Raw genomic sequence first — 17551 nt, 5'->3', positions numbered from 1 at the left:
GTGAGGAAATACTTCTCTTGCAGATACTTTTTGGTCTAAATATAGAGCAAAGCAGAGCAAGATGTTTCCAGAGAGGACCTGTAAAAAGATGAATTAAGTCCCTATTCTTATTTCAGTCACTTACCCTAAGAGTTTCTCATTATGTTTGAGACTGTGTATTGCCATTTTTGAACTGAATATTTAATATTTAACTATTCTTGAACAATGCACTTTCAACTTATTTTTAAAACATTTGTGCAACTTCTTTGCATTTAACTTTGAAGCATATGTAAATTGGCATAAATATTGTTCTAGTTATGAATGCAATATTTCAGTAACATTGCAGCCACTCATATGTGACCCTGGACCACAAAACCAGTCATAAGTAGCACGGGTATATTTGTAGCAATAGCCAACAATACATTATATGGGTCAAAATAATCCATTTTTATTTTTTTGATTTTATCCTAAATCATTAGGATATTAAGTGAAGATCATGTTCCATGAAGATATAATTTTCTACCATAAATACAGTATATGAAAACTTAATTTTTGTTTAGTAATATGCACAGCAGATGACTTAATTTGGACAACTGTAAAGGCGATTTTCTCAGTATTTAGATTTTTTGCACCCTCAGATTCTAGATTTTCAAACAGTTATCTCTGCCAAGTATTGTCCTACATCAATGGAAAGCTTATTTATTCAGCTTTCAGATGATGTATAAATCTCAATTTAAAAAAATTGACCCTTATGACTGGTTTTGTGCATGCTCCAGGGTCACATATAATGTTTACTTTGTCAACAATATTTACCAATTTTGTACTTTTATTGTAAAATTGTGTATATTGCATACATCTATAGTGTAATATTGGTTACATTACATGTTTTTGTTTTTCAGATGGAATAATGGTTAAAATCATACCCTTTTATTCTACATTCATAATAGTATTGTTGACATTGGGATGATATACTGTATATCTTTTTCTGGGTTCCCACTTTGAGAAGCAAACGGTGTATTTGACAGACATCCAGAATGAAGACATATTGCACCTGAAGATGAGTCGAGATTATTTACAGTTTGCACTTCACAAATTTAGAGTCTGGACAGTAAATTTTATATGTCACGCAGAGAGAATTCCAGTCAGTCTATCACACTGACTCCTATCCGTGTCAAACAGAAAATTAGACAGTGTACCTCTTTTAAAGAAGAGCATGTCAACAGAACTTACTTGGTCCAACATGTGACAAATCACTGTGTCAGGAAATGGATCTCCGTGTGTTTTCATTATAACCACACTGCTTGTATTTATTCTCAAACAGGACAGAGACGCTGAGAAGAGCACCTGCAGTACTGGCCATCACCAGCAGGGCGTCTGAAGGGTGAAAGAATGAGGCTCACGACGGAAACACAGACTTGTAGCTAAAGTTAGCACCTGATATCTTGTGACATATGATCGTGGGATATCCAGAGAGTCAGAAGGCAGTTCACCTTATGAGTGGAGATAAGATTACACTGCCAAAGTTAATCTATGTAAAGTTGTTCACAACAGTCCTACCTCTAAAAACCCACCTCTTGAATATAGGCATAAAAATACAATTCATTTTACATGATAAATATACATAACAAGATTTTATACATGATAAACATAATAGTATTACTTTACGCATTCTTTGGAAAATAACAAGCCTTTCATTCAGGGGGTGTTGGGCTTACTGCAGGTCCTTCAGCATAGACGACGTTTTAAGATTCCATTGAACTAAATATATTATTTTATGTGGAACTATCTGCTCTAAAACAGTGAGCATGACCATTATATGATGGTCGTTTTATCTGTAGAATATTCTAGCCTACACCTGAGAGCTACGAATTCACCACAACAACAGAGAAAGTAAAACACAAACATCAGTAGCTGTCATTTGTAAATTTATTTTCATTGCTCTACATTAACTCGTACAGTACAAATTCGCTCACATATTCCCAGTCCCTCAACCCAAGAATCCAGTAATCATTACTTTCCATTTTCTTACATTCAACTATTTGCATTGTACATATAATTCCACTTTAAACTTCTCAAATAACCCAAATCACTAAGTGTAATTGTTAGAATATAATTACAATGTTTTAAGAATATTTAACACAAACACAACACATTCACTAAAGAATTAAAGCTTTAAAAATGCTTTGTAGAAGCATGACATACATTCTGACAGTCCTATTAGTACACACTTATATTTTAGTGTATAACACTATCTAATTGCCCATCCTCTCTATTCTTGCTTTTAAATTTGATATCAGTTCTATATCTTGCTTCATACCTCCCATATCCATACCTGCCACTTTCTACTTGACAATAAGGTACATTATAGCTTTATATCCGATCAACCTTCTTATCCTTAGTAGAGAAATGGTACCCACCATTTCATGTTGTTTCATCCCACCAAGGCCATTGGGTATTTTCTCATAAAAAGCAATGCAAGAAAAGTTCAACTAGGCATGTTCAATTTCACAAATGCAGTTGAACAGCTCACACAAGTGATTGAAATGAATGTCATACCTGTTTGGCAAAAGCATCATTCACAACGAGAGCAAGCACCAGGGAAAGTGGTCAGATGTCACATTCGCATAATATGTCATAAAGATAAAGCAGTGCTTTCAGAATTTGTCATCTAGTGTATTTTTTCAGCTGTCATATGAAAAAGCCCCAGCACAATTCCCACAGTAGAGTTCACATGCTTTTCTAAATGCTCAGTCAAAACCTTGGCATACGCAGCATTATGAGGATAAAATGAGCACATGCATCAAGCATCCATACTGATCCTCGTCAAACAAGAAGCAAAAGCTTTTGTTCAATGCTCTCTAGACAAACACAGGCCTGCAGTCCAACCTTCAAGAGATGTTTAGAGAGATAAAGGATGGATAACGTCACAAGCAAAGGGCATGGCAGAGGCCAGAATTGATAACAATTCAAGAGCAAGAGCAGAGCAAGGGGGTGATTTGTACCATCTCTCCACTTGAGGATTTTTCTTTTTTTTTCATTTCAAGCCACTGTCACATTCTTTGTACACTTCTTTCATCTCTCTGTCACTGAGACTTTGATAGAACTCGGGCAAATACATGTCTTAGAACATTCTATACCACTTTTACACAAATCTTCAATGATTTGTCGCTCCATTATCTTCTGTCACAGCTGGATTCTGTAATATATATATAGATTACTTACCCTTTGTCACTCCATCCTTATGGCCCCAAGTGAAAAAATAACAACACAATCGATTATTATCACTTATCTTCCTTGTGGCCCCAGTACATAATGTCAAAACTGATTATCATTAGACATTAATGCCATTATTTGATTTAGTTGCTCTCACAAGTAGTGACTTTGCAATTCTGTCTGTGGGTTAAACAATGAACATTGGTGTAAAATAAATGCGATGAAGACTGAAGTAGAAACGTGAATCAGAAAGTTGTGTGGTTGTGTGGAAAATTCTGATGAAACTGAATAATGCATATCTAGGCATCTAGGATGTTGCTGCATACTCTATTTTTTAAATAATTGTGTAGTTGTGTGGAGTGACTGAAAATGAACATGCAAAAAAAAAAAAACATCTTTGACTGATGTTTTTGTCATATTACTGTAGACTAACTCAGCACTCTTGTACTCAGAGCTCAAGCACTCTTGTACTCTTGCCCAGGGTGGTAATTACTGTCACAGTGGACTCTCAGTAATGTATGGAGCCAGGCCTCCACACATTTGGTTGTAGACCCATGCTCGATGTACTGAAGCGGGGTCTGGGTACCCTTAGGTTCTGGCTGCTCCCAGACCCTGAGGATCGCACACCAGCAGACAGAGGACTTAGCTCAGGGGCGCTCTTAAACTGCTTGGCTGCTTGGAATGGGTTGTAGGCCTGCCCAGGAGTGGGTTGTGGGATGTGCACTGAATTGGGCACAGGGGCAGTGGATATTTTGGGGAGAGCAGGCAGGGCTGCTGTCGGGGCAGGAGGTGGTGGCGAAAATGGTGCTGCAGGTCTCGGAGCAACAGGAGGCGGGGAAGTGACATCATTGCGCCACATCGGCTCACCAAGAGTTGTGGCAGAGCGAGGGGCGATTACAGTTGGTGTCAGAGATGTGGGTGCAGACATGGGAGTAGGTGTGGAGAAACGTTTGATTTCATACACGCGGCTTGCTTTAACAGGGACCTGCTTCGGTGCGTTAAGGGAATTACCTGTCATGCCAACACCATTCTGCTGCTGCTGATAAGTGGCAGTGTTTTGAGGGACTCCACCTCCATAACTGAACAGAGATGAGTTGAGCTGGTATGGCTGCCTGCTCACAAAGTCAAGAGCCTTTATCCCTTGTTTGTGTTGGCCAGGCACTGTTTTAACCCCAACTTTAGCTGCATCATTTGCCTTGGTGCCACGCTGGGCCACTGGAGGGCAAGAAGGTGACAGAAGTGGATTATAATTAATGGGTGGTGGGGCTCGGATGTTTGGAGAGTATTTCCAGTGAGCTGGGAGGGAAGGTGTAGGAGAAGGATCACGAGGATGCGCTGGAGATTTGGGCTGTTTATCCACCACGTAGCGGTCCATGCGACTCTGTCTGCGTGCAAACAGCTCCGCACCTTTACCTTGCATCTGGGGCATCTCAGGAGCTGGTTTAGGAGCCACTGGTGGTGGCATCTTGTATCTCTGTGCCTGCATGAAGTTGCAAGCCTCTGCACCCAGGTTAAGAAAATCTTCTTCAGGCCCAGACTCAAACCCAGCCTCTGCACCCGAACGGGACCTGTCATCCAAGTTCTGCACTAGAGACAGTAGCTCAGGGTTGTAAGATTGAGCCTTCTTCTCCTCTTTAGCAGTGAACATTGGTTTCTTGGATCCACGACGACGAGCCTCCTGCAGGATGCCAGTGCGGCCGGCAGGGACTGAGACCCGCTGCTCTCGAGAAGAGATCCCATCAGTGGAGTTAGAGAGAGAAAACTGCTGGGCAGCTGGTGCATTTAGTGTTTCTGGAGTAGTGGATTCCACAGAGATGTATGGGTTGAAGGAGACTTTGTGTGCTGGGGAGGATTGCACATTTGGTGTTGCAGGAGCAAAGGCATGGGCGGGTGCAGGGGCAGGGGCAGGGGCATTGGGAAAACCTGAGGCATTTGTGAGTGGTGTAGAGAAAGGCTGTGCTGGTACATGAACTGGTGGAGGTGGCTGATATTGAGCAGAAACCGCATGATGGTATGGAGGACTGAGTGGCATTGCCTGTGTTTGGGGAGGAGAGTAAGGTTGAGCCATACCAGAAGGGGAACTCAAAGATGCTACATGAGAAGATGTTGGAGAAAAAGGGGCTGAGGTGCTGGAATAGGTTGGGGAATAGAGTGGAACATTTGAAGGGGGAGGAGAAAATGGACCTGAAGTGATTGAGGATGGAGAGAGCACAGAGGAAGGACCATTGTAGGTGGCTGGTCTAGCAGGGATATACAGTGATGTTGTAGAAATAGCTTTCTTCCCCTCCGAGCCAGCAGGAAAGAAGGAAGCTGGGATATTTGCCACAGACACAGCCTGAGCCTGTGATCCAGCCTTTTTGGCAGGGCTGGGTCTGAAGACTACTGGAGCAGTTGCTGCTCGGTGGCTCACACAGCCAGGGGCAAATGGCCTGGCAGTTCTGTTGTGCACTGAGCTGGCAGCCGATGAGTCAGCTTGCTCTGGTAATGCTCCTGCCATGGATGGCATAGGCGTCTGGCCTGGCGAGGACAACACAACGCTTGTCCTGCTCACTACTAAAGGTTCCCCATTTACCATACTGGTACTATGAGATGTTACGGGTGTGACTGGAGTAACTGGGGTATATGTCAGGGTTGAGTCCCCCTGATGCTGAGGCATGGAAAAAGCCGTGGGCACAACCAGGTTTGATGAATGTTCTTCTGCTCTTTTCCTCTGTTGTTCAAAAAGCTGGGCTCCTTTTCCTGAAGTAGCATTTAGGCCTGGGCTAATCTCTGCATCTCTGTCAGGCACAACACACGCTGAAGTTCTCTTGTCTAGTACGTCCAGGTAACCACTATCCCAGGTAGGGTCTGGTGCAGCAGAAAAACCGTCCTCGTCAAGCTCAGATTCGCTCCCAGGAAACAGGCTTTCGTCCTCAGTTTCTCCCTCTGTGTTACTATAGCTTTCTCCGTCTACACTGCCAAAGCAGGTGAGAGTATACTTCTTGGCACGCTGCCGTCGCTTCTTGAACATAAGCACACCTTTAGAATGAGGATTAGGAGCATCTGTCAAGAGCGAAGCAATGGTTCTGCATTTGGATCGGGCCTCCTTCACCTGCTTATCTTGTAAACTTTCTCTGTGTAGCTCTACGGAGAGAAAGATAATGTGTACATCAATCAGCGAGAAATACTTTCAAGGTCTTTTCTTAAACCAGTAATATTAGTTGTAATATCACATTTGAAATCACTTAAACGTAATGATGATGCACATTTATTATGTATAAGTTTATTATACTGCTTCTTAATATGAGTATCACTGGATGCCAATTGTTTTCCATTCTGCATTCTGCAGGCCTCGAATTAACAAATCTATAAAGTGACACCTATGACTTTTATATAACAGTGCCTTTGGTGATGAGTGGGCAACATCAAACATAAAGTCACATATAAAGTCATCAAACAAAGTCACAACGTTAATAAATCAAGCTGCCATTATAATGATTGGAACACATTTTCTAGTTGAGTCAGAATAGCGCTGATATTAGACACTATAATGCAGTGGGTTAGATGCTGAAATGTCTGGCACCAAAATTCTCATGGTAAATTACTGAGCTCATCCTTCTCTACAAATAGCCCAACACATTCTAACAGCTTGAGCACGTAACCCCTGGGGATCTAGGATCTATATTAAAAGACAGGGTAACGGAATCTGATATTTCTACAAAAACAAACCAAAAATAAAAATTAAAACCCCAAGAGGTACAGCATTTTTGCTAAGATATTCTCTTTCTAATCTGGAGGGCCTCAAAACATCTTCAGCATTGGATCAAATTATGAAGCATAAAATTCAAAATATTATTAATATATCATAAATAAAAGGTCCAAATGAAGACATAAATGTGCTTTTGATTATAATTATCTATCCAGACTTCTAATTATCTAGATATGACAAATAACTGTTCAACAAACAGAGGTTAACCCTTACATACGTACTGTCATCAAAACATGTAGAAATGGTTGATATATCTGAGCTGATTTCAGCAGTTTAGTTCTCAATAAATCAAAAATACAAGTAAAACAAACTTACACAAAACACATATCAAAATTGATCTTTGTAAATCCAAGATCATGTAAATAATACCTATGTGCTATCCATCACCTTGTCTCATCTTTCTCATTTTAACCACAATGTTGGATCATTTAAACAGAAAACAAGCCCCCTGTCTCTCTAAAGCCTTACAGAAGTCATCAGGACTCTACCTGCATAGATGTGTCCTTCATGTTCAACCTCTCCAGGCAATGTGAAGCTCCTCATATTGTTCAGCATAAAAACTGTGTTCCCAAGCCAGCCTTACTGGCAGGACACACACAAACACATCAGTGGAGCACGGCCAACAGTACTTGGGTGCTCTGCCCACATTGGTACGAAATCAACCAGTCCGTAGCCTAAGGTCAGGCCTTTTAAAGACCTTTTGTCTAACCACAAGACCCTGTCACAGGCCCAAAGAAACCCCATTATGTCATTCAAGCTATTTTGGTCAGTGAACAGAGCTAACGGACATTTCCCACCTGTTTGGGCAAACCTCAGCCTCTTCCTGGATAGGCTGGCTTAAGCTGAGCGTCATATGGGGTCATGCTGGCATCTCCAACCACACCACAATGACTTTAAACCTACTTTGACTCTGAAGCAAGCACTGCAAATCAGACTCTTTGGGACTCTGAAGGCAACATTTGACTAAAGGTCAACCTCTTTATCGTGATTGAACAGTATTAAACAGTCAATTATGTCTCTTGCTTTTTTACTCCAAATACCCCATTTTGACAATTATTAGCCAGTAACCGCAGTTGTGGCACACTGAAATAATTCCTCCGCATTATTCTGAGAGACAGATATATAATATCAGCTGCTGATCGGCACATTCACAATATTTTGTACCGTGCTCTTTCGACCTCCCACTCACTGTGCTGTCACAATAACAGGTGCGCACACTTTGTCTTCTCTTCTTACCAAGGCTGTCTGAATGCCCTGGCTTATTCTGTAATTTTACCACTAACGGTGACAGAGAAGAGCAGCTGTCATGGACCCTTATCCTTATCCAGTGAGACGCACATGAGAGAATTCACAAATAAGAGTTCTAGATGTTTAGAATTCCCAATGGAGATACAGAATTAAACACCGAAACGTGTTTATTTACACAATCCTCAAAATGTCCCATCAGTCTTGGAGAGCAAAGTGACCTTCAGACTGACTGTCGGCAGGGTGCCATTAGTTGAGGAGAAAGGCTTCCCAAATGCTTTCAAAAGGGGAATTAGCACCCTATCAGCTACAGACACAAGATATATTGTTTGACTCCAATGAAGTTTCCAATATGTGTTTATCTTGCTATAAGAAGAAATGTGAAAGACTCCTAATCCTCATCACATCATTAACTACCTCACATTGACACCTGTGTGTATCTCATATTTAAGGTCAGATTTTTAACCTTTGAGAAGTATAAGCTTTCAGATCACTGAATAGTGACTTAAGCCATATGATACTGAGTAAAAATCAGCAGTTTGCTTCAGTAGAGCTAGATATGACTAAAATCTAATAAAAAATAAATCCAGTTGCAGAACCACCTACATCATTCTAGAATATTTACAAAGTGGGGCCTTGGAATCAAAAAGATTGAAAACTACTACTTTATTTCACAAAGGGGACTACATGTAAAGAATATTTTTGTGTAACAAATGGAGATCATTATTGGCTCTTAAAATCACATTATTAGCACAGACTCAACGGTTTAAATGGAGAGAATGAAATATCACTGACACTGGACAGCAACTGGACATGCCTTTCCCAGCATGCAACAGAGGCCTGTCTTATAGGTGTGAGTCAAGGGACAATTTTAGTCTCTTGCTCACTTGAGTCCAGCCCCCTTCCCCTGCCCTGTTAAACCCTGAGCAGGGGGACATGAGGAACCACCATCACCAACATTTGCATGAGCTCATTTACAAATCCCACACCACATGCATATGATTTCCTGCTGAGCTATATCCTGTTCTTAGGTTCTGTGCTAACCAATGAAGCAATATGTATGTTTAACTACAATTTGTCATAAGAACAACCCGATAGTAATGATTCAACACATTCAAGTTTCTTAAAAACGCAAAATTTACTACATTTCCAGATTAACATAACTGAAAGTAATGATCGTTATTTTCAGTTAGTTCATTCGGTTAATAATTTATCAGACTGATTCAAGCAGAACTCCAGTGTTTGTGATTCATTTTGAACGATTCATTAAAAAAGCCGCTGCAAATGAGTAATTTGTTTATGAATCAAACTACACTGGTCATGTTTGTTTTTCTGTTCAACCCATGAACATAGCTCACTAATTTGTACCATAATTCTAAACTTGCAAACTATGGCAAATCCAGTGATTATTTCAACATCAAATGCACTTGTTTGCACTTACTTTGTGACCAGACTTATTAATAAAAAAAAGCTGTGTGCCCTTACTCAAGAAAATCTATTTTAAGGGTCAACACACAGTATGCAGAATTTAATAGACTGACTTCTGCCTTCATTTTATCAAATATCACTGAACCACACTCCTTCCTGACACAGGAGATTGACTTCTATCAAGTGGATTTCCAAAGGTTAAATTTAACACAGTTCAGAAATAATGTATGAGGTAATGACAGAAAGAGATATAGGTACAGAAATGCTGAGCTCATCTTTATTTATATGAACTAAAAAGTTATTTTTTGCTTATTGCTCTATTAAAATAAGTTAAAGCAACAATTTAAAAATGTTGAATAAAAGGACTGCATTCATTTGGACTGCATTCATTAGTTTTTGTAAGTAAAAAAAAAAAGCATAGCTTTAATTGTTTGCTAAAGCTAGTTAGTAGTTAACTGCTAGTCTGACATTTAACTTTACTTTATATATTTTATTCCACTATGTCTGACTACACAATTGCATCCATTTATTGTTTTAAAAAATCAGAAGTAAAGTTTATTAAGTTCTGTCAAAGAGTTTTTTCTTTAAGTCAATGGCAGTTTACGTTGTATTAAATTATGATATTTAGACATACACTACTGTTTTTTTTTTTTTTTTAACTTTTATTCACTTTACTTTCTATTCATCAAAACAAATCCAAAAAAAAAAAAACATCTTAAGCAGCACAACTGTTTTCAACATCGATAATAATAAGAAATGTTTCTTGAGCACCAAACCCACATATTAGAATGATTTATGAAGTATCTTGTGACACTGAAGACTAGAGTAATTTATTAGTGCTGGGCAATGATTAATCGTGATTAATCGCATCCAAAATAAAAGTTTTTGTTTATATAATATATGTGTGTGTACTGTGTATATTTATTATGTATATAGACACACACATACAGTATAAATTTTTTAAAATATTTACATGTATTTACATTTATATTCATATAATTTATATTATATTTAAATATCTTTAATATATAAACATAACATATTTTTCTTAAATATATACATGCATGTGTGTACATACAATATACACAGTACACACACATATATTATGTACACAAAAACATTTATTTTGGATGCGATTAATCACGATTAATCGTTGCACAGCACTACTATTTATAGTATAATATATGTATAAACCACAAAACCAGTCTTAAGTCGCTGGGGTATATTTGTAGCAACAGCCAAAAATACATTGTATGGGTCAAAATTATTGATTTTTCTAACATTAAGTAAAGATCATGTTCCATGAAGATATTTTGTAAATTTCCTCCTTTAAATATATCAAAACTTACTTTTTTATTAGTAATATGCATTGCTAAGAACTTCATTTGGACAACTTTAACGGTGATTTTCTCAATATTTTGATTTTTTTTTTGCACCCTCAGATTCCAAATTTTCAAATAGTTGTATCTCGGCCAAATATCGTCCTATCACAACAAATCATACATCAACGGAAAGCTTATTTATTCTGAAAAAAATTTACCCTTATGACTGGTTTTGTGGTCCAGGGTCACATATATTTTAAATAAATAAATAAATAATTATTTTCATTATTTTACAATATTCCTGCAGCAATATTTTGTTCTATCTATTTCAGCCTTAGTGATCATAACATACTTTCAAAAACAAACCCCAAACTTTTGAACAGTAGTGTACATATATGCTATTTGAAAAAGATGATTGTTACTCACTAGCTTGCTTGGCCTTGTCCATGTACGTTACTGTGAGTTCTTCATCAACTGGGTTGTCCACAGGGCCCACCATGGGTACCATCTGTCTGTGAGACGCAAGCATGAGAGCCTCTTTTGCCCGCTCTGGAGAAACAAGTGGAGGTGGGACAGTGGGGGGCTCCTGGAAGCCACTGTCCACTTCAGCAGCTCCTGATGGACTTTGGTCAGAATTCTCAGAGGAATTTTCAGCCTGGTGCGACCACTCAGCCTGCAGGGGCTGGTAGACCACCTCTCTGCGGGCCACCCCAGGCATAACGCACTGTTGCTGAGTCCCCATTCCCTCTAGATCAGATACAGGCCAGCTCTGTGTTTGAGGGTACATGCAGACGTCCTGGGCGCTCTCATAGCCGCTCATTTCTGAAGTCTCCTCCTCTTGGGGTGAGGCTTGGCCAGGACTCTTGGCAGGAGAGCTACTGGGGCTTCGTCGTCTCTGTCTACGCTGCCTCTCTTGTGCCGCTACATCTGCGTCACTGTCTGTCTCACCGTAGTAAGCCTCGCTGTCTGGAGGGGACGTAAACCACTCGAGACCACCGGTGGGGGACATGAGCGACGCTCTGTTGACACCAGACCGTTTAGAGGTAAGTGGAGGTGACAGGGCTCTCAAGGCTGCCTGGTACTCCTTATCAATACGCGGGGAGGGGGCCCGACCCAGAAGTACCACTGACTGATATGCAGCTGGTGCCCTGAATGGAAAGCAGAGTGATTATCTTGAGTATAAATTTTATAGCATGACTAACAACTCCTCGTGATAATGATGTCTCAGTCTGACCTTTTAATTCGCAGATGGAGGGTTCCTCTGCCACTATCAATCAGATTCATAGCCTCAGCATGGGATAGTGTTCCACAGGATACATCATTGATTGACACCAGCTCATCAGTCTCTCTGAGCCCAGCCCGGCAGGCCTTACTGCGCTTTCTCACCTTCAACAGCAGGGGGAGACAACGTCAGCACAAACTTTGTGTTGATGAGTTGCAGTGAGAGAAGATAAAGAAACATCCAGCTTATTTTTACCTTATTTAAATGTGCAAGGCTTTCTGTATCAAGTTACTTTTAACTGTAAAAAACAGCTATGCTTGATGTATTGTCGTTAACACACTGGTTTTTACTGCACTTTGTTATTCTTCTAGTTAATGAATCAGAAGTCTCACACATTCACCAAAAATTATTTTGTTCACATTGAAAACATACTGCACATTTCTAGCCATCATTTTAATTATTTTTTTATTAAGATTGCTTCACTTATCAAATCAGTTTAGTTTAGGATAGTAGCTAACTGGTTAGTATCACTCAAATTCCCCTAGCGTATCATTCTCTGGTTCACTGTTCATACTGTTACTCATAAGTCAGTGGGTTATCTGTATTTCTGAGTGGCAAGTGATGGTCTCACATCACAGCTGATGGACTTTCCAGTGCTGGTCGACTATATTATCACTGGCTGCTTTTCATGGGTAAAGTAGATAAACCCGTATTACACCTTAAAGGGTTAGTTCACTCCAAAATGAAAATTCTGTCATTAATTACTCACCCTCATGTCATTCCAAACCCGTAAGACTTTCATTCATCTTCGGAACACAAATTAAGATATTTTTAATGAAATCAGACCTTTCTGGCCCTAAATATATCACAACGCAACTGACACGTTCAAGGCCTGGAAACATAGTAAGGACATTGTTAAAATAGTCCATGTGACATCAGTGGTTCAACCATAATGTTGTAAAGCTACAAGAATACTTTTTGTGTGCAAAGAAAACAAAAATAAAGACTTTATTCAACAATTTCTTCTCTTCCGGGTCAATCTTTGATGTGCGTTCACAGCAGTACCACGCATGCGTGTGCATTCCTCTGCTTGTAAACAAGGCACAGCGCATCCAGGTTCTGCTTCAGAATGCTGGCTCCTGTGTCAGTAGCACCACACATATGCGTTGTAGTACCGACTGACAGAAGAGAAGAAATTATTGACTAAAGTCAAGTCAAGTCAAGTCACCTTTATTTATATAGCGCTTTTACAATACAGATTGTGTCAAAGCACTTAACAGTATCAAATTGGAGGATAGAGTGTCAGTAATGTATAATGATAAGATTAAACACTCAATTTTCAGTTAAAGGCATTTCATTATTGAATTCAGAGATGTCATTGTCTAGCTCAGTTTAGTTTAAATAGTATCTGTGCAATCAAATCGGCGATAATCGCTAGAAATTAAGTGTCCCCAAAAATAAAAGTGATTATTTTTGTTTTCTTTGCGCAAAAAAAAAAGGATTCTCGTAGCTTTATGAAATCACGGTTGAACCACTGATGTCACATGGACTATTTTAATAATGTCCTTATTACATTTCTGTGCCTTGAACATGTCAGTTGCGTTGCAGTCTATGTAGGGCCAGAGAGTTCTCGGATTTCATCAAAAATATCTTAATTTGTGTTCCGAAGATGAACAAAGGTCTTATAGGTTTGGAACGACATGAGGGAGAGTAATTAATGACAGAATTTTTATTTTTGGGTGAACTGTCCCTTTAAATATTTGCCAAGTAGGCCTATTTTTTAAGTGAACTTGTGAATCGTTACATGTATTCACTGAGCTTGAAAGCAATAATATATCTGAAGACTATGATTCATAAGCATATGGCTCTGGGTATAAGCTAATTACGAAAAAAATGCTTTGTGACAAATCAGTTAAATTAATGATTCAACGACTCACAAAAGCCGAAGTATATATGTGACCGAAGACACAAGAAGACTGAACTTATTCATGTAGCCTACAAAATGGATCCCTAAAAGAATCAGGGAACAAATCTTTTTGGTTGTTGGTTTCATACAAATTTATACTGCGTACAGATTTAAAATCATACCACATACTCTTTCTATTACACACACTGTAATTATTTTCATATAACAAAACACAACACAAAACACATCACATACATGTTTAAAGAATAATACTGCACTAAGTGTTGTTTATCAAATCATATATTAAATCAAATGAAATTGTTCTGAATTAGCATAGGATCAACTAGGAACCAATTAACTGTGAATCAAATAATTTCAGTGTCAATCCAAAGATTAGTTAGGCCTCATCCTTTGGGTTTTGTTTGAGTAGATAAGAGAGATGAAGCTACAGTATGTTTAAAAAGAGTCGCTGGCTTTATGCCCATCTTCAAATACCATCTCCTTGAGAGCACAGCCTTTCTGAGGTCATCTGTCAAATATGAGAGCGCTGTTCCGACACTCACTTCACCAACACTTTACCAAGCTTTAAAATCTGACCACATTCCTGTCTTTGTCTCCTGCTTCCAAAGGGACTTTATAAATTAACTGTTTTGAGGAACTGGAATAATGTTTTCACTAGCCTAAAGCATAGATTTATATTCCCCTACAAAGGCCTAAAGGTATTAGCTTAGCTCAGAGCAGCTCAGACTATTTTGTCTTATGTAACTTCTAATTTTAAAAACTGCTTATTGTATGTGCAAGTTGTAGACAAAAATGAATGCTATGAAGACCGTTAAAAACAACAAGCGGTGTTAATTTGCTTTTCCATGAACACTGGTAACACAAATTTGTAGTTGGAAGAAAATAGATAAAAGCCGGTCCCATTCACCTTCTTTTTATTGCCGATGAAATGGTCTGAGAATGCAAATAGGGGGAACAACATGTGCAGCTGGTGCCAGGGCAGCTGTTGCCTCTTGGCAGACCTGAACCAGGGCATGTCATGAATTCACCATGTGTTGTCCACATAGCCTAAATAAAGTGCTCAACTATTGTAAAGAGTCAGTTGTCACTCAGATTTAGCTTATAACGTGCTTATAAAATGTTTTTGAGAAGTGGACTGTCTAATAGTACTAATATAGTAAATTCAGTCAATCTGTATTGTGTAGGATAGCAAAGGACTGAATGGAAGTATGAATGCATTTACATTATAAGCACTACAAGCAGGTATTATGAGGACATGCTGTACGTCTTCAGTCATTTTCAAAACATTGCCAGAGCATTTTGCTAGCTGAGCAAGTGTCACTGAGGTCGTTCTAGATGCCAGGATTAAAAGAAGCTATCAGAGATCCGTGTGGATCAAAATAGCTCAATTAAAAGTAGAGATGGTCATGGAAAAAAAGGCCACACCGCAAATGGAAACAGATGAAAGTCTGCAGAGGTGACCTTGAAATGAAAGACGAGGGGAAACTCCCTGCTGCTGGACTTTTTTTTCCCCAGCAAAAATATATTTCTCTGAATAAAAAGGTCTGGGCTATCGCTCTGTGATGGATATCTTTTCCCTCAGAACATGGAAAGAGTAGAGCAGACCGTCTCTGGCATTGCTCACCAATCCAAAATAGCCCTTAGATCAGGGAAAATGCATTGCTCGCAGTTGTCACTTAACAAATAGGGCATACTGTGCTTATAAGTAGACACTGTGGCTGTAATTCTACTCAGTCCTGAAATAACATCCTCATTTATAAAGAACTGTGTGAGAATACTTCTTTGAAATATCTGGATTCCAGAGGAAGCTAAACAAAAGCTGTCAATTAGATAAGAGTGGAGAGATGCACTGTGAAGCCAAGCAGGTTTATCTATGGAGCAGGAATGCTTGCAGCACACAGCCAAATAGCTCTTGAACAGCATTTATCAACAGATAAAATAAGTGCTCTCTGTCCTGTAGCTGAAATATGATTTGACAGTATTATCTTATTAATGTTTGCCATTATTAAATGGGGGATAAGTAGGTGCTATATCTTAACTGCAACAAAAACATGCAATATGCAAACTTGCAAAGTGATAAATGACAAATACATCTTTACACATGATAGAATGGCCCACACGAGTCTTTAACAGAAAATGTCCTCAATAACACTATACTCGTGATGGTTATCAAGTGTTACATTCCTCACTGACATGTGTTGAACAAACATATCTGCTCAGTTAAGTCAGACCAGGCCCACATTAAATGCAAGACACTGACAAATTTGATTTATATATTAATTAAATAAAAAAATAAAAGTAAAGTAAAATGTAAATTTTACATAAATTATTTATTAGTTAAATTTAAACAAGTTTTATATAAATAAAATGTTTTTAGTAAAATAAATATGTGTAGAAAATCTAAAATAGTTAGACAATGTGATTTTACAAATGAGATATGTGCATGACAAGTAAATTATATAAACTACATTAAATTGTAGTTACATATACATTTACATGATATATTTGTAAAATCACATTGTCTAATTCAAACAATTTTTGTTAAATACTGGACATTTGTTAAATACTCATGTGGGTCAAGCTGCCCATTGTAGCATGTGTCATATATCATTTTGGTATGAACTCAGTAAGAACTTTTGGGGGCCATTTAAATGAAATATAAATTGTATATATTTATGTTTCAAAGCCTGAAAATGCAATTAAGATAAATGTAGCATCCACATATCTCCTATATGTTATAGTGCCATTCATTAGATAAAAAAAATACTGTCACATCATAGTTCAATTATGTATTATGTAATATATGTACTCATATTGCTCATACACAAAAGTTGGATTAATTTAAATTGGAAGTATTAGTGTTTACAGACCATTCATTCAAATAAAGAGGCCCATGATTCAGCATCCAACTGTCCCCTTACCTTTGCCACTTGGAGGGGTTTCTGGTGCTCAGCTCCTCCTTGTAATCGGAAACCCCACGGTGCACCTCCTGACAGGGTCACCACTACCTCCTCTGCGACCATTTTTATTTTGTTGTTTCTGTGTCTCTCGTTAATGTTTCTTGGTTCTTAGTTTCTTTCAATAGTCTTGTCCCATCCCTGGATGTGCAGTCCTCCTCCGTGGCCCAGACTGCCTGCAGAGCTTCTGTCAGTTCTGAGAGGTGAGCGCAGACACACACCCCATGGGCCATGAGCATGTGAAGTGTGGGGAGAGCAAAAGGGGGCGGGAGGAAGCGAGAACGCCTCTATCTCGCTCTTCATTGGAATGCTGGGTCAGTAGGTGGGGGTGTGCAATCTAGATCCAGGACCTCCTTCCTTCATCCCACTGGCCACACTTGTCCTGTCAATCCACTGCCACATCCAAAGGATGCTGATAGACCCTCTAAAAATAAATACCCCAGCAGTCCCACTGAGCTTTATCTGTGAATGCCCTCAAAATGTGAAGGGAGCTATTAGAGGAGTTATTTT

At 38.9% G+C, this 17551-nt stretch overlaps 1 protein-coding gene across 1 annotated transcript; it reads right to left on the bottom strand.

Moving 5' to 3' along the window:
- Positions 1 to 2999: 2999 nt before the first annotated feature.
- synpo2lb (synaptopodin 2-like b) lies at positions 3000 to 17284 on the bottom strand. Its single transcript, XM_058794421.1, has 4 exons — positions 17006 to 17284; positions 12170 to 12321; positions 11362 to 12083; positions 3000 to 6315 (listed from the first exon to the last, which is right to left on the bottom strand). Exons 1-4 carry the CDS (start codon positions 17105 to 17107, stop codon positions 3701 to 3703), a joined length of 3591 nt encoding a protein of 1196 aa, XP_058650404.1. The 5' UTR covers positions 17108 to 17284; the 3' UTR covers positions 3000 to 3700.
- Positions 17285 to 17551: the final 267 nt, after the last annotated feature.

Source organism: Onychostoma macrolepis, chromosome 12 (genome assembly GCF_012432095.1).
Source record: "Onychostoma macrolepis isolate SWU-2019 chromosome 12, ASM1243209v1, whole genome shotgun sequence".
NCBI classification, from domain to species: Eukaryota; Metazoa; Chordata; class Actinopteri; order Cypriniformes; family Cyprinidae; genus Onychostoma; species Onychostoma macrolepis.
This window is presented reverse-complemented; position numbering and strand designations above follow the sequence as displayed.